Source organism: Cupressus sempervirens, chromosome 11 (genome assembly GCF_028749045.1).
Source record: "Cupressus sempervirens isolate cs-2001-9-10 chromosome 11, ASM2874904v1, whole genome shotgun sequence".
Lineage (NCBI taxonomy): Eukaryota > Viridiplantae > Streptophyta > Pinopsida > Cupressales > Cupressaceae > Cupressus > Cupressus sempervirens.
The window spans coordinates 181,273,449-181,292,414 of NC_143128.1; the positions used below are offsets into that span (position 1 = coordinate 181,273,449).

General features: G+C 35.0%; 1 protein-coding gene across 4 annotated transcripts in view; it reads right to left on the reverse strand.

Annotated features, from left to right (window-relative positions):
- LOC149528793 (uncharacterized) overlaps positions 1-18,966 on the reverse strand; it is a 98,217-nt gene that overhangs the window by 12,310 nt on the left and 66,941 nt on the right. Inside the window, exons 5-7 of one of the 4 annotated variants that reach the window (XR_016358651.1) lie at positions 13,637-13,765; positions 8,944-9,153; positions 8,371-8,501 (exon numbers count right to left, since the gene is read on the reverse strand). Coding sequence is in view for 3 of the 4 variants with exons in the window: in XM_089809576.1 (XP_089665702.1) it covers positions 8,371-8,501; positions 8,984-9,153; positions 13,637-13,765 (430 nt within the window). In the remaining variant the exon portion in view is untranslated. Of the gene's footprint in view, positions 1-8,370; positions 8,567-8,943; positions 9,154-13,636; positions 13,766-18,966 lie in introns of those variants that run through there. The other 3 variants (XM_089809576.1, XM_089809577.1, XM_089809578.1) reach the window with 3 other exon arrangements.

The window sequence follows — 18,966 nt, forward strand, 5'->3', positions numbered from 1 at the left end:
TGGAGCAAACAATCATCTTCAACCAAGGGTCCTAGTCCCACATCTCCAAGTTCATTCAGTCAAATTGTTCCAAGTGTCCATGTGAGATGCACCTAATGTCCCTAACCAACCAATTTTCTCATAGGTTCATCAAAGTTGTGTAATTTTCTCATTGGCCCATAAGTTGATGCCTTATTGTAATTAGATAAGCATTAAATGCTTGTAGCTAGTAGTTGAATTAGGTTTGTGTGGGCTTAATCTTGGCCATTGATTCCAAGTCAATCTTAGCCATTCATTAAGATTAGTTAGAGTAGAGTGTGAGAGACTTGGAGATTGTTACTATAATACAACCAAAAATTATTTCTAATTCATTGTTGTTATCATGGTGAATGCTTGTGAAGGTTTGGAGTATTGCATGGTTTCTACACTTCCTCAGTAGATTAGGTTTTCATTTATATTTATTAGTTGTGAGTAGATCGATGAATATATTTTATTGTTGGTGAATCATTGTGAAACCTATGTTCATACCTTTTGGTACTTGTTGATTGCACCTACCAGTGTAAGGTTGGTATGAACTAATTGCAAGCACTTAACTTTAGTTGCAAATATTCAGTTGGATCATGTCATCATTGGGTATTTGGTATGAACTAATTGCACGCACTTAACTTTAGTTGGAAATATTCAAATGGATCGTGTCATCATTGGGTATTTGAATAAGTGTTGATAATATAAAAATCATCCATGCATCCTCAAAAAATAACACCCTCCTTTGCATAGTTGAATTGGTGAAGCAAGGACTAGTTTAATCTCACCTCACAATCAATATTGTCTTGCATCATTAGAGTGGGCTTTGATTCTCAAAACTCTTTATCTATTTGCAATTGAATTGATTTGAAGTGAGCTTAAGTTGCTAAATCTTTTGTCATTTGAAGAAGTTGATAGTTTATCCATTGAATGAATAGTATAAGTTTTGCACCAGCAAACCACATAATAAGACTAAGTTGTGTTCAACAAGAATTAGAACTTTGGATTCGCCTCTGATCTTTCTTTATTTGCAATCTTTAGTGTATGTGGTGTCTTTTCTCAGAGAGGATCAAATATTTGGTGTTTTATCTTAAAATACTAGGTGTTTCATCCTGCATGTTGAAGTGTTCACAAAACTCACATCAACATGCGCCATGCACCTTCCCATAGCCTTCCATTATCACAAACCATCTCTTATATCCTGCCTTGAGAATGTAAGAATAATTCAGGAAATAATTGCTAAGTCAAGTGGAGATGAAGAAAATGTGGGGAAATAAAAAGTTTTCATCTAAAATGGAAAAAAGGAAATTCTAAATGGAAAATCATCACATTGCTATGTCAAAATCAGAATTTGCATTCGTCATGACGATATTTAGCTGATTACCAATACCCTAGGGCCTATAGGAAATTCGCCTAGAATTTTACTCATTTCCACTAACCTATTGGAAATCCACCCAGCATTTTGCTAATTTCAATTACCCTGTTGGAAATCTGCCCAGCACTTGCTTATTTCCAATATCCTATTGGAAAATCCACCAAAGAGAAAATCAACACATTTGTGAAGAAACTGAAATGCAAATAGAAAAGTTTTTGGCCTAGGTAAGACTAATTAGTGTAAAACTGACATGGCCACTCGAGAAAGGATATTTAAATATTGCTAAATCCAATGAAACAATAAACTAGATCAGCCTCCTTGGTGCAAATGGTCGCTCCCCTCCATGGAATCCTCATGATTGCTATATAAACAAAGTAATGAAGATCATTTCAACTACAATTCAAAGCAAATAAATAGCCAATTGAAGTTCAAAGCAATATGAAGGTAAAATCAGAAAGGCAAATTTAAGATAAAGATGAAAATTTCCAGATCTTAAATGCAAAGCAGTCAAGGCAAATTCAAGAGCAGACAGGTGTGAGAAAAAGGCAGAGTGAAGACAAAATCAGAAAGATTAAGATAAAGATGCAATATTCCATACCTTAATGAAAAGCAATCAAGACAAATTCAAGAGTAGAAGGGCAAAAATTTCCAGATCTGACCAAACTTCTAAACATCAGGACAAATTAAATCAGCACAAAAGTGTGACATTCCCAGGCCTAGGGCAGAGAACAGCATTCATGATAAATCCCTACCAAAAGTGAATCAAATTGGAAATTTTAATCAGATCTAAAAGTGCCAAGTTCATATCAGATCAAGACAAAGAACATTTTCCAAGCAATCTCTAGCAATCAAATCAGAAATAGGGATGATTTTCCAGAGTTATGAGGGTGAATTTGTCAGGTCAAAAGCATCCTTTCAAGTGCAGATCAAGCAAAATTTCTAGAATTGGAAGCAAAAAGAGACCAGAATCAAGGTCAGATTCAACCATTCCAGAAAATCAGATGACAAAAAAGGCCAAGATTATTGACAAGTTTGTAAGGATGAAGTCGGATATTTTCAAGCTCCTTAAATACAAATTCCAAATTAGATTTCCAAATTCTAATTCAAGATCAGAATTCCAAATCGGTGACTAGAGATTTCCTATTCAGCAATCCCTTTGAAGAAGTTCATGAAAATCATTTAAAGTTCTTCAAATTCAACTTGCATTTCATGACTTCGATTTAAAATGTTTTCCTTTTCGTTGTCAAGATTGAGGCATGAGATATGGTTGAATGATGATTGAAATGATGAAGATGGAGGACTTCACATGGAAAATCAAGTCATGCAAAGAATTCCAAGTATTAATGCAAGAAAAAAAAAATCATACTTTGACAAGGACTAGTTCAAGGCTGTCAAGTTTGTGGAAAGGAGGAAAGAGACTCACACTTTGACAAGGACCGAGACATTCAAGAGCCAGATTGCTCTACAAATGAATAAAGTCACATTGACCAAGATAAACATGAAGGACCCAAATACTACAAGAAAGACAAGATATCAGGACAAGGAAATATTCAAATAAAAGGATAATGAAAAAGTCTAGAGGATGAAGAAGAATACTCAAGATGAGGCAATTTGGGAATATGAACCACCACCATCGATCAAAAGTTGCATAATGTTGAGTATCAAGAGATATTGCTAGAGATGCAGTCTTCTTTACAGTGAAGATGTGGAATTGAAACAAAGACAAAGAAAGGAAAATGCTTTTGAGAACTGTGCAAGTTGAGTTGCTACCCACTCATCTTCAAATAATCAAAGAATTTCAAGTTGACATATCCAAGCCCATCAAACTCGATTCATCCACAAGTGGACATCTGGAAGGCATTTAATGCATTACCACAGTGAGATTTTTCATTGGTTCATCCTTAAAAGGATGTGTGTAAAGATTTGTAATCATCTCATCGGATGACATTTAATGTTTGTAAGGAGTGCTTGTAACAGACCCTAATCAATCTAGGCCCTCCATTGTAATTAAGCGGTCTATTAAAGGCTTGGCCTTCTCATTGTAAACCATTAGATCAGTAGATGGTGGAGTAGCAGTAGCAGCAGGAGGAGATTATAGATTGTTGCCAATGCTATGTTGAAGTTAACATACAATTTCCATTAAAGATATGGTGGATTGTTGAGTGTTTCTTCTACATTTTGCATGGTTTTCTACTTCTCATAATCTAATTAAAGTTCATCGGTAATAATGTAGAAATGTGGAAATATGTGATGAATTCCTTAGTTCATACCATTTTTAGCTCGTTGATTGTGAATTGCACTACATGGTTTTGCTGAACCTTACTTCAGGTATAGTTTGATTGTAGATGTTCAGTTGAATTGCACTAGTAATGGGTATTTGGAAGGATTATATACAATATCAAATCTTTCACTGCCTTAGATTATGCTCATTCTATAGTGTTCTGAGCTATCTCTAGTTAAGTAGAATGTAGTTCCGTAAGGAATTTGTCTATCAAAGAATTATTCTGTGAACTTGAAGCTGGTTCAAGAGTTCAAGTTCCAGTCACTTTTAGCAATATCACATCAAATGCAACTGCATTATATCCAACAAAATGTCACTAGTTTGCAGTGCAAACCTTGGGGTTGCCTTATTTGATCACACGTTGTCATATTGTTTAGCATTTGAGGTTTCCTTGTTCAAGAGAGAATATGATGCTTAGTATTTTATTTTACATGTTGGAGTGATCACAAAACCTACATCAACAAAACCCAACAGCAGCAGAAAAAGCCAGAGAAGCCCACTATTTTGCAATTAAATGGTATAGCAAAATCAAAAAATAACCCTCAAGGACACCATGAGTTGCAGAAAATGCACAGGTTGCAGACACAAATAAACCTGACAAAATTCTTCTCAACGTAACATGCCAACGGCACACCCACCCCAGGGAGATAGATCTGCCTAGAAGGGAGAACTTCATACATTCAGGATGTTAGGCCATCGTTGACGACTATCTGGGGTTAGGATATGATGCGGAAAAAAACTCCGTGATTCTAAATTGCACTTACATTTTTCCATAGAAAAAATCCACGATTTTTCAACGGAAAACACCACAAAATCTCAACAAAATAAACCAAGGGAATTCCCAAAAGTGGTCCTTCAATTTTATTTTATTTTAAATCGAGCATTAAAACTTCTGAAAATACTTTCAGTAACAACACCATGATTTTTCCTAAATATTGTAAAAAGATCTTCTAGAAATAAATTCCACATAAAAAAGCTAAGACTTTTTATAATAAAATTGTCACAAACAACCTAAGCTCTGATACTATGAAAAGATAACTGATTATATTGATGATTACAAAGGAGATGAAAGCTCCTTAAATAGAGATTACAAGCATAGTTTCTAAAAACAAAAGCAAAAAACCAAAAAGAAACATTCCAAAAAGGAACTATCTACGAAAAGGAAATTAACTAAACTAACGAACTAAATGACAAGTACAGAACTATTGCACCACTTTGATTAAATTGGTCTACTATCCAAAAGGGTAGATTGTATTTTCAGCGGCATAAATCAGTGGCAGTGGCAGAGTCTAGTGAATAATTACAGATATTGTGCAGCAGATTTGAGGGAAAATGACATTTTCAAGGCTCTCGGAATTCTTGAGGCCATCCCATCATTAAGGCTGATCACATGGCTGTTGGAATCTGGCATGTAAGTTATTCCTCAAAGTGCTTCATATTTGCTGTTTATTTCTCTTTGATTGTCGGCATGGGAGGCAGGAAGAAAGCTTGAAAACCATAGCAAGGTGTACTTTAAAGTTTTGGGGTGAGTTGTGCTAGCCATGCCTACTATTCCAGAATCACATAACTCTGTTTAGACCTACAACTGATCTACAATCTCTTTCAAACTGATATCAACGGTTTTGGTGTAATTTTGAGGGCTTAACAGATGCTGTTTCAATCTAAAGTATTCTTTATTCTTAGTATTGAACATCAGCACATAGTCTGGGTTTCAGTGAATCTTGTAGAGAATTAAATCTGGGTTGCCAGTACAATAAATACACCTGGAGATTTATAGACTTCAAATCAGTATCATTCAGCCCTAATGAAAGGTATATATCATTAGATTACATATTGGATTTGGTGAATTTGATATCCTACGTTTATCATGCTTCTTTGGGTTATTATGTGATGTTACACTAGTTTTGTTTTTATCAGCACTTTATAACATAATTTAACCCTCGTTATAGTGTTTATAATTCACATAAACTAATATTGTAATACTTTAGATGGTTACGCTGCCAAAGATTTGTCATTCCTATGCTTTTAATAAGATAAACATTAGAAGGTAGTGCCACCCGTGGGTTTGAGCTTTATCTTATGTACTCACCCCACTGAATAAATGGTTATTTTGTATTAGCCCACTGAATAAGTGGTTATTTTGTATTTCCCACTGAATAAGTGGATGATTTGGTTGTTCCTAACCCCATTTAAAAAGTGATATGTTTGTAATTTGATATCTGCTGAATAAGTTGAGGTGCCCTGTTGCTTTCCCTCTGCATAACTGGAAGTGGCGTTGTTCAACCAATGAATGCAATTTCCCCTTTCTGAAATAGGATTTAATAATAAATATAATAATGAAACTAAAACATAGAAAATTAAATAAAAAAATATTAAATTATTTAAAGATTAATTAAATTTAATGAAAGGTCAAGAGCATGCAATGATACATGGGATAAGAGTTCAATTGAAAGGGAAATGGAGGAAGGAAGGAAGAATGGAGCATAGAAACTAAGGAAAGAAAATGGAAGAAGAAAGGAATGGGAAGAAAATAAGTAAGTGATTTTTCAAGGGCAGAAATGATGAAGGGTTGTAATCTTTAAAAGGGTTGTAAAATTGTACGAGGTTGTAATTCTTATAAAAATGCAGAAATCATGCAAGATGTACTCTTTGGAAGGGTGTTAATTGTGAAAGGCCGTGATGCTTGCACGGGAAGACATGATGAAGAGGTGTGATTTTCCCTCACATTCGAAGATATGAAGGGGTTCTAGAAGGTTTCATTTGAGGACATTTAAGAGGTATCAATTTGGAAAATTATTGATGATTTTCAAAAGGCAGCAATGAAGGGTCATGACTCAATTCTTATTTCCACAATAAAGTATTAAAGAGAAATTATTCCAAACATACAAGGATCACTTATCAATCATCACTCATGAATCCACAAAAGAAATCATCAGTTATCAAATCAAGCAAACAATCAATCAAAAATATCAAAGCATTCACAAACAATTGAACCAGTTTTCATAATATCACCACTCACCAACAATGTTACCTGGGGATGCATCCCAGTACCAAGGCCATTTCTGGGACAAGGGACAACAAGGGCACATCCCCACCTCATACCCTTTATTCAAAAAATTATAGAGGACATCCCAAAAACCCAAGGACATAAGTTTTTTGAGGACTCTTGTACATCCTGGAGCTGGCTGAGGACAACTTAGCCATCCCTTGATCGTTCCTAAGACAGACAACTATCCTTGATAGAAAAGAGTGGTGGCCAGCACAAAAAACAAAAAAATGTTTTAAAATGCACATTTTTATTATCATTATGTGGGCATACTCTGGGAATAAAGTTGCTTAGTTTTGGCATAGCCAACTGTTAGGATTATTAGGCATAACTATAACAGGTACATCCAAATATAACCAATAACTAATAACACGAAGGAATAAAGCATAAGACACAAAGATTTAACATGGTTCACCCAATCTTGGGCTACGTCCACCAAACATAGAGTCCAATATTATTATCTAGTAATTCGACCTTATTACAATCTGCAATACCTTACAACTCAATACCGCTACAAGAAGTTTATTAAATCATCGTATGAAAATCCCCAACCCTAAGCCATTTTATACAAGACTTAAGTCGGTTACCAAAATAAGGTTAGAATATGTCATCCAATAGGAAAATAACTCTCAGCACCTTTTACAATAATAAAGTCATTTTTGGCCTTGCAGGGTGCTGCCCCTTGACCCCATCATGGGGGAGCTGCCCCCAGAGCCCCATAGAAAAATCTGGGGGGAAACCATGCCGATGGAAGGGGAGAAATATTAACCTCCAAGTCTGATTAGGGTCCAAGAATGTTTTCAAAGATAATTTTGATGATGACGAGAATCTGCAGGGATAGATTTAAATATAACATCCATCAACAAGACTAAGGCAAAAGGTTTACCAAAACTGCAGTATAACCTTAGGATTTCATTCTTTGCTTCATTTCTGGAAGAATCTCTTGTTGACTTAATTGCAAACTGGGTTATTTATATTCTTCTCCACAGCTTACACTTTTGTTATGATGGCATTATCAGCTACATTGATTTTAAGATGATTGTACATGTATATCATAAGCAAAAGTAGTTTGACAACCTCTAATGGATAGTATGGTGCATTGCAAATGTATGCAAAAATTCGTTTTGGATAGCAAAGATGCACATTACCATGCATATGACAGGGTATAAGCTCAAGCCCCTATGTATGTAATCCTACTGAAGTAAGAGATCGTTTTCTAACTCGGAAATATCATCACTAGCCTCCATGGTAAAAACATTTGAGGTATATCTGAGTGCTATGGTTATCAATGAATGGAATCAGAACTTTGCTATTTCAAAATTTAGTAGGGTCATTGTCAGTGGCCTTGATCATGTTTATAAGATCCAAATGGGGAAGCATTGATGGTCATATCATCCTTCTGAAGTACAAGGTTTCTAATTAAGCTTTACAATAGAAATATCACTTTCAATGTTTGGATGCAATTAGCATAAAATAATTTACATAGTTTATTGTTATTTGTGACTATTAAAAATAGGCTGTCATAGTGAAAGGGCAATTACAAGACTAGTTCTGTCATTTGATAAAGTGAAAACAAATTCATGTGCAAATTACTATACATAGCAATATGAATGGCAAATATTCCAAATTGTGGATTGTTCAACCATTGTAAAAGGCTCAACAAACCTTTGGTTGAATAGGAACTACTCCTGGAAAGTCCTTGAAAATGCAATTGACCACATCTTTGCTTATGTCCCAACCCCCATCAGTCTCAAGTACACCGCCGACCATGACAAGTGGAAAAGATTCTAAGCCATCTGCAATAAAGAAACATTTGGACATTTACATAGAACTGCAAAAATGATTCCAAATTGCCAAATGCCTGAAGAAACACAACAAAGTGATGTTAGCCTTCGCTAACAATAAGCAGTAACTATGTTAAATAAATGAGAGACAAAATAGAGATTACATCTATTTGTCTTTTCATTTATTTTCTGCCTGCACTCACAGCTTACAGGCCTTTAAAGGGGCAATGCCATTGAAAACATTCTACCTCTGCTCATGATATTATGGCTTCAAAAAAAATATTATATGATAGCAATTTCTATAATAATGCATAGAACTTCGATCTTTTGATCAACATTATGGATTTTTTGACTGACTAAAATTTAGAAATCCGCATGAGCATCAATGCTCAGCATGCACCTGAGATATGAGGAAAAGGCAAGTAAAACTAACAAACAGTCCATCAAACTTTACATGCAACAAGAGTGAAGCAGTCAGAAAAGAGGTAACACACTTTTCCCACTCAAGCCCAGCCTTCGAACAACAGCTTTGACACTATCAGCAAGCTCTTGAACAGCATTATGCAAAACTTTTTGTGTCACTTGATCGCCTGCTTCTGCACAAGCCTTCACCACAGGTACAAGAGCAGCTATACGAGCCCATGAAGGGTCTGCATATGTCCACCTGCCCAAAAGATTTATTAGCAAATGATTGGGAAGCATTTTAAGGAAAATCCTGCTACAAATATTATAAAATAAATACCCTGGAGATATAAGAAAAAGACAATACCCGTCATTATAATTCTCTGCCAAAACACTACATAGATGTCTTAGGCCAATAGACATTAGAAGGACAAAAATCAATTTGTGGAAATGAGTAAGTCTCTTCTCATATATGTCGAAAGAATCGTTCTAACTTTTAAAAGAACATAAATGACCTTCAAACTTCCCATCGACAACCACAGTTTGCAGGATTCATCATTCAGCTGTCAGCCTATATATGATGCCACTTTCAGACATTCTATGGCACCAGCAATAGCGACATGTGATGTTTGGTCTGTTTAACTTAGGATACAAGAGATCAGGGCCACAAGCCTAACCTGAACAGGGAGTCGCCCTTGATTTTGTAATGTTTTGAGGCATTGTATATGCCACTGAATTGTATTGGGTTAGATATACATGATAGAAGAGAAAAAGGCACATGCAACAGAAGACTGAGAATATGTGGAAAGATTGTAACATGAACTGATAACTAATAAAACTAGTCATGCTGAGTAGGAAAGACGTGTGTTTATTTGAGATAATGTCAGGAATAAGGATGGGAACTCTTTGATCATTTTAATTATCTACGTAAACAAACATGAAGAAATTAGTCCTAGCATTCTCCCTTGCATGCATCACCTCTAACAATTTGAACAAATGAATTAGTGCAGTCACAACTGATTTATGCCAATAAGCACCATGAATGCTATACAAAAAGTAGCCTGAAGGGCAGTTTGAGTCACCATATCAAGTACTTCATGTCATAGTTTAAAATTAAATACTTGCCATGTACTTGTGTGAAGTGCAAGTGGCTCACAAGCCACATTGCAAGGGGAGAAACACACACAGCATGACTTCAAGACACAAACTCATCACAAGTAACTGTTGGTATTTGACGAGTATGTGCCCTGCTGAGACTTGCTATTGCACCTGCAATGCATCCCATAGTAGCAGCACAGAAAAACCACTGAATTTTTGCCTTTTTAAACTCTTTTTGCTTACGGAATACTTTATCTCATTTGAGCTCTTCTTGTAGTTTCTTTAGGCAATTGTCAGTTTTTTTTTCCTTCTTTGCCAACTTTTTCCAAATTTATTTACATTTATGAAATTATTTCCTTACGTGTTCATTCATGTTTCACATGCATTTAAAACAATATATGATTATATTAATGTTTTTCATTTTCAAGTTTTTGAAACCAAGGTTTTGCATTTTTTTATTTCTTCAACACTAAGGTTTGCAGCAATTAGATGTGTTCTTTTCCTTTTCAATTCCAAGGTTCCTACTCTGTATTCAATGGCATTGGTGAGTGTAAGTGGAGGTGTTGGCAATGGGGATATCACTTGGAAGCGTGGCAGAACAGAGCCAACCACAGGATTAGTGATGTGAAATTGTTGTGAGTTGAAGATAAGCGGAGGCATCAATCACCTAAAATACTGTCTTCCATTGAATGTCGGCTGCAACATCAAATTGAATATTAACATTGAACCAAAGGTTGTATGGGAGAAGAATGAAAAAAAATGGAGAAGATGAGGACATCCACGACCATGACAGAAATAATAAACCCTAACATGGTGCAAAAATCAGAGATAGATATGACAAATATTGTTGGCTCCATTTGTGGTCAACAAGTTTATGGCATATTCACTTCATTAAGCTCCATTTGAATGCAATCACAACAATTTTCCATTCCAAACAAAAAACCAAGTTCACATCCTTCACTTTAAGGCACACGTTGCAACAAGAGAACCATGGTGTGTGCAATTTCTTGTACAATCTTCTGATCAACATGGTAAGAAGCCCATGTTGGAAGACTTTGGTCACAGCCTTGATTGTTGCAGGGGAAGGGTTCAAGGTGTCTTGTCCACATGAATAAGGTGGGTCGTTGCTCCAAAAAGTAGTGGCAAATGCAAAGAAATCTGTGGAAGTGCAAGAAAGGTATCAACACAAGTATGGATGCACCATATTTGGATGAACAAATGGAATGAATTGAAAATTCATCTGATTTGTAGTGGCTTTAAATGGTGAGATAGTGATCTTGAGTCCACTAAAGTCTCGTAAGTCAAGAATGTTGAGAATTTGACCCTGATGTTGGAGAAGATTGTATTGGAGGCTTGTATGAAAAACGTGGTCCAATTTGTAACAATTAATGCAACAGAGTGTGTGGCAGCAAGAAGACTACTTGAGGAGAGGCACTCTTAACACTTTTTTGGACCACTAGATGAATCATTGGTGAAAGATGCCAAGAATGTCATCAAATCTATCTACAATCACCCTTGGGTGCTTATCTTGATAAGAAATAGCGCCAAGAGGAAGGAGCTAGTGCAGGTGGGTACCACAAAATTTACAACAAACCCACTCATTCTACAAAGCATAATGGTTTGCTAACACCTTTGGGTGCAAATAAAGTGCACCAAAAAAGGTTGGATTCTTCTAATTTAAAGAAGACAAATGGAGACATACTCTTAAAGACAACTTTTGAAGATGTTATTGCAAAAAGCACTTGAAATCATCAATGTAACTTCAAACTTTTGTTTAAATTTTAGGATATGTTATTTAAGTTCAATATTTTAAGATTTGAATTACAAGATACTGTACAATATTTTAAAATTTTATTTTAATTGCAACTTCAATTTGTTTGCATGTGTCACAGCCTTTAGTCAAAGATTTGTGCTAGAAGAGAATCTTGAGTGTTGACGAGATTTTTTGTTATTTTTCCATGAGAATAGGTTGTCCCCAATAGGATGGTTTCTCCCATATTTTAATTTTCTTCTTCTAGCATATATATAAATGCACTCAAAGTGAGAGTATCAAGCATCAACATGGATGACCATCATAATCAAGATCTATCTAGTTCACATATTATGATGATGGAAAATACTATAGCTAGAAGTGTTAGAATGGTCAAGGTTGTTGTTACACCAAAAGATCGACCTTTCAATGCCCGACACAAACAAAAATCTTATAGAACCACAAGAGGTGGTTAAGACATGTTGCAAACCCTAGTAGGGATGTTGGCCCACTACCAACAATCCCCCTCCTAGCATCACATGCCACAGCTTGCATTGATTCGAACTTGTGAATAGGCTCTGATGCCACTTGTTAGAATGGTCAGGGTTGTCGTCGCACTCGAAGATCAACCTTTCAATGACCAATACAACCAATAGTCTTATAGAACCATAGGAGGTGATTAAGCCATATTGCAAACCCCGCGAGGGATGTTGGCCCACTGCCAACAAGAAGATTTCCCTAGAACTATGTAACTGACAATGCTCCTAAGGATATTGTAACAGACAACATCTAAACAATAAACTAAAACGCATATCTTACCAAGGGGACAATTTTTTTTCCAAACTTCCCTTGTATATATTACAGTTTAGTTTACTATTTAACCACTACCAATTCACTTAGGGGTACGCCTAGGTGTGTTCTAGGTACGTCCCAAGTGTTTGAATATGCCCATGTACATACCAGGTGCACCCAAAGGTGTTGAGCACCAAAAGTATCAAAAAAAGATTTTTTTTTACTTTAATTTTACTTCCAAAACCCCTAAAAGCATCATTTTGCACAATAAAAAGATCAACTTGCTCTCTTCACTCTCTATTTTCTCATTTTCTTATAAATACAAATACTGCACCACTCTCTATTTTCTCATTTTCTTATAAATACAAATACTGCACCACTTCCCTTCTATCAGTGGGTTTTTCTTATATCTAACAGCTTATCATTGCTGCCCCTCAAACCCAATATGATCTCCACTTCCAAATCCCCACTTGATAGTGGGATCTCTTGTCATATAAAAGCTTTCATTACAATGGGGGTTTGGGACTGGTGAAAAGAATCAAGAACTTAGACGGCTAAACTTATCACCATTAAATGCCAATTTAAGTATCATGTTGTCAAATGTATTTAGTTTAACAATTCTATATTTTTCTTCAAAAAAATTGTATATACAATAAAATATATATAAAACACAAATAACTGTAGAGAAGTATCGTGTTCCAAATGATATAGTATGCCTCAATGTTAGTAATTATTTTTCTTCCGATCTCTTTGCAGTACAACGGGATTTCACAATTTACAAGCAAAGTATTCTAAAGTACGCCACTAAAACATCAACCAATTTGCATGTACTTATAAATCGTGCTTCATTACAGGACACCATCTCATTGCTAGCTGCTCTAATACTTACTCGAATGGATCCTACAACTTCGAACCATGCTTGGTTGCATGATACATCTTGCTCTAGTATTAAGAAAAGAACTGTTATATTTATAGGTTGCTTCAAGCATGCCACTTTTGGAGTTTTCAAAAATTAATTTGAAAGCCATTGAGGAATACTCATTATAAATAGTATTCATGTTTTCTTTAGTACAACTAAATTTTCAAGAATCTAATTAGAATGTACCCAATAACTTCGTCTGGTGAAGAAAGTCCAAGCTTTTGTAGAATTGCAGAAGTAAGAGCAGTCGGAGGCCCACGTCCATCATGAGCTCTGATGATTTCTGTTAAAGCTTGAGCAGCAATACCATAACCACTGCAAAAATATAGAACATTTTATTTTGTAAGATGTATATCTTCAAGTAATGGCATAAGAGCTAAAAGTTTGTGAAAATCACCTATATAGCAACAATAAAAATAAACAATGCCAATCAATCTAAGAGCACACCAGCTGAAAATTTTAAGGAAAAAAATTAAAATGGTAACTGACTCTAATCTAACTAATCAACAAGCAAAATGTAATATAATCCACTTAAAATGGCATAGCCAGACATTTCAACCAACGATACCTTCTGCCCTTACGCCTATATTATGACAAGATGACAGATATACTGAGCCAATATAGCTGTGCAATTTTCTTCTCTTGGTTTGTAAATATGGCTATTTGCTATGCTACCAAAAATGCCAGAACACCTTCCCCAATCCAAAAAGAAATGATTCAGATTCAGATCTGAGTTGAATTCCTCCCAAAAACATCTCGGATTCTTCTGAAATGCCAGGTTCTTCCTAGAAATGTTGCTGTAAAGATCTTTCAAAAGAAATCAAAATTCCTAGGCTGTTTATAGTAGAAACCCACAGCCGGGGATTTACTCTCAAAGAAAAAAGGCTGGTTATCTAACCCAACACACTTCTAACCCCCAACCTATGCAACCACCTCTAAACCTTCGAATCATTAATGTACTTTAAATATGATATAAATCTTGATTTTTATACCTACAAGTACATTTTGAATTATGTAGTGTTCTGTTAGCTATTTGTTATTTCCTCACATTTAGACAAATCACCTTAACTACAAAACAAGGTGTAACCTTGAGTAAGGTGACGATATGTGAGAAAATTCATTGTTAAACAGACATGTGAGAACAGTGAGAGCATGTTAGAAGTACAATTTTTTTTTTCCACTAAAACCTAAAAATCTGTATTGATGAGCAAATCAAAATCAACATCGCAGTGCAGTAATCTTGAATCTCAGTCTCTACCATTGCACATAAGTTGATTTCTATTATCTGTTAATTCTTGTCACCATTCAATGTAGACAATATGCAATAGTGCTTGTGATTAATATCTACATATCCCTAGGCCCTATTTTACCATTACCTAGCGTCATAATCTGAAACTGCAGAAAAGTGAAGGTAACATCTAGGCACATGTTAATGCTGGGCATCCAATTTATACAAACATGCTACTATCTGTTTGCTCTATACGAAAAGGATCCAAATGAAGTCTGTAGGATATCCAATAATTTTGGCATGAAGGAATAACATGGAATAAATGTAATTAAGGGAGAAAAGTCAATAAATATAACAAAGGTAAATAATCTTCTACTTTTGTAATCCCTGGAGCTACAATTATTAGAAAGGGAAAAATCACTTAATGAAAAGAATCAAAGCACTCAATGAGGGAAAAATTTACTAATCTACATCAATGAATACCATTTCCTACAGTAAGCTATTCTTTTATCCCAATCTTATTCTTCTCCATGAATAAATTTTGATTTAGCTATGCTTCAAATTCACTGCAGATAATGATTTATAATTTTAAAGGACTGCCTATTTTATGAAGATGGATATAAGTTTTATGAGAAAACTAATGGTACAATAAACAACTGAGCCAGCATTAAATATTTATTGTTACAATAACGACAATTGCACATTGAAGCCAAAAGAATAAGAAACTTAATTGTGATCATACTGTGCAATTTTGTATAAGTTTCCAAAAACTAAGTCTTATCTTGTGTAATATGCATCCATAGCTCAAAAAACTATATGCATCCATAGCTCAAAAAACTATCATATTTTCACAAGGCACCTGTACTGTCTTAAAGGTTAGCACCCATTAATTTGGAAGCTCAAAGATTTCATAGGCCCAATTTTAGTGATTTCCTAGACCATGGATGCATTTATGTTCGATTTGCTGCATTTTCCTTGAGTTTTTGTCCATTTCTGACCATTTCTTTTCCACTCCCAAGGTCCTAGAGATAATTCCCATGCAAAATGTCTCCCAAGTATAGATCGAGGTCGACCTATACCCAAGAAGTTATGTTTGTGGAGTCCCGGGCCCATTTCGTGGTTTTCCATTTCTTTCCCGACTAGTGTAGTCGGTCCTTTTGATTTTGATCCCAAAATCGGTATAAAGGGTCTTCTCATCTCATTTGATAATCCACTCAATCCATCAACTTAAAAACAAGATCCACACTTTCATCAATTGCAAGCAAGTTACCAAGGTGATTTCAAATAGTTCAAGCCAAGCAAGAAAGGATTCATTGCAGGCCCTAATTCCATTCAATCAAACATGCAATTCCTTCTATAGATCTAGCTTCTTTCTTCATTGGAGAGAGTGGAGTTGGTCATCAAGGAAGGAGATCTACATTTATAAACATTGCACAAGCACTCAAGCATTCAACCATTTGAGCATACTTACATCCAAGATATATAATTTGGCACTCGTAGATCTACTGCATTTGTAAATCCTACATCATACATACAAGCATTCATACATCTTTATGGATAGCAGATTCAAATCCATCCATAGAGGTTTGACAAGTGAACCTCCCCACCCCCAAACAATTTCCTTTCTTCTTGTGTGTAGAAGCAAATTTATAGACTTTTGAATCTATAAAATCAGGAATTCTAGATCTAGGGTTATAGTCTTTGTTGGACCTTAAAAAATTCAGGGTTTTGTACAAAGCAAGTATAGGTCGACCTGGGTACAGAGGTCAACCTATACTATTAGAATATTATGATGTTTCTTTAATGGTCATCTTGGTTAGTCTTTAAGTTTATTAGGAAGTTTTTATTTTTTGTCTTTAATTCATGCTTATTTCTTTTTAAAACATCATCTTTGTAAATCTTTATAGGGAGCTTTCATCTACTCTAATATATACAACTACAACAACATCGATTTACCATAAAATGGTATTAGAGCGGGTAAATGGGATTTCATAATATTTGTTGAATTTTTTAAGAAAAAAATTGAGCCTCTTTTAATCTAGAACTTTTCGCAAAAAATTGTTTTTTGATTTTTAAAAATAAAAATCATTAGAGGTATTTTAGGAAACTTTTGATTTGTCTTCAAAGATTTTTGCTGAAAATTGCGAGCTTGGTCGAGGGTTTTTATTGCACGATTTCTTTGTTTAGGCAAAATTCTCTGATTTTCCAAGGTTGCAAGTTGCTTGCGTGTGCATTTTGTTACTTGCATGTGCTATTTTACCATGTGAAGTCTTGTTTTTTTTACCACATGAAGGTTTCTTTTATGGGTTTTCATAATTTTTTCCCTTCAAAAATTTATGTTGGGATTAGATAATTTGATCCCTTACAAAATTATCGAATTGGGTTTTCACAATTTTTTTCCTTAAAAAAATTCTAATGGGTTTTCATAATTTTTTCCCTTTAAAATCATTTGATGGGTTTACATAAATTTTCCCCTCAAAAATTTTATGATTCTATAATTCGCAAAGTCGTATGAGATTCCTTTGAAGGTTTATAATGTTTTCCTCAAAATTTATATGTTAGGTTTAATCGTTTTTCCTCAAAAATGAAGCTTTGTTTTCTCTCATCTATGTCTCGGATTCTACTATCTCGTTTTCCTGATTTTTCTCCTAAAAAATCATGGCTTTTTGCAATCTATTTTGGGGCATCATGCTCATCTGCAAAATTTGGAGAATTTGTCGATTTTCCCTCAAAATCACACTAGTTCTCAATGTTTGTCTCTGTCTCCAAGGAAGAGTAACTCTGTTATCCAACATTAGGTTAGATGTTTTTGTAATGATTTATGGTTGGATGTTTTGCTAATTCTAGGAGGATTAGTGGCCAACTCATCTAAGTGGAAAAGTCAGAGGCAAGCTCGCCTTTTTTCGCTAAAGCTTTCTAAGGAAGGGGGCACCCATCTCTGTTCTTTAATGGACAAATTTTGGTTTCTTGGTCGCTTACATTTTGCAGATCCAAGGAGGATCTTAACAACAACAAAATGTTTTGAAGAATTTGTGACCAAAAGACAGCAGTTAGACAATGAACACTAAGAGAGGGTATCAGAATATTATAATAATTCTTTAATGGTCATCTTAGTTAGTCTTTAGTTTATTAGGTAGTTTCTATTTTCTATCTTCAGTTCACATCGTCTTTGTAATCTGTATAAGGATCTTGCATCTCCTCTGTTTGATACAACTAAAACTACATCAATTTACCAAAACATAAAACCTAGCAGTCAACTTGTTCCTGGGGCTTCCAGATTTTCACAATCGGCAAATTCCAATTTTCAGGTTCCAGATCCAGCTCAGTTTTTGTTTTTGTTGCAATTTAATAGTTTGTTTTCATATCTAATCTTGTTTCCCCTACTAGCCCTCAAGGTGAGTTTGATTTCTTTTGTGTCATTTTGTAGCACTTACTTTGGCATATTAAAATAGATCTCTTTATGTACTTGATTACAATATGTGCTACCTTACTTGCACTACATTTAGTCAATCAACTTGCATAAATCAAACATAATCAATCAATTTATAACATTAAAGGGAAAGAACAACCATTAAAAGAGATCCTTTAGTATACACATTTGAAAGGACTTGGGGTTTATCATTAGTACCCCTACATCTATTTTGGGTTGTACTAATCTAATTTGGGTACTCTTGAAGGTTATGTTTGATAAAAAGGTATATCTTTCCCTAATGTACATAAAAGGTTAAATAAGACCCCTAATCCCTTATGCCTTCAATCTTTTATGTTAGAGCACCAAAGATTAGAAGCCCATAAAACTCTTCAAAGGGAATATTCCCTATGGAGACATGAGTAGCCTGATTGCAGCTAAATTAGAAGAAAAGAAATCAATAGCACCTCTCATTATCTATCATCTTCTTGTCATGGTCTGGAGTTGGCTTGGACTTGAATATTGTAATGTAAAAGGTAAAATGGAGTCGCATGAGATCATAAAGCAGAGCAAACAAGCAATAGGAGGCAAGGTAGAGATGTGGAAATAGTTTTCCCATTTCCATAATCCTTAGTTACTTTAAATAAGAGTATTAGCTTGCAAACATGGTTTATAGTTACCACCTATCATATGAGTGAGTACTACATTCACAAACCCATATCCACAACATTTTGTGGCTACAATTATGTATAAAATAGTAGTACCCTTATTCATTTACTCATGTATTCTAATTTTTATAGTGAAACATGGGGACGCAAATGTGCCCCCAAACCCCCACATTCTAGAGATGGGGGCATCCCCAAGAAATGGGGATAGAGA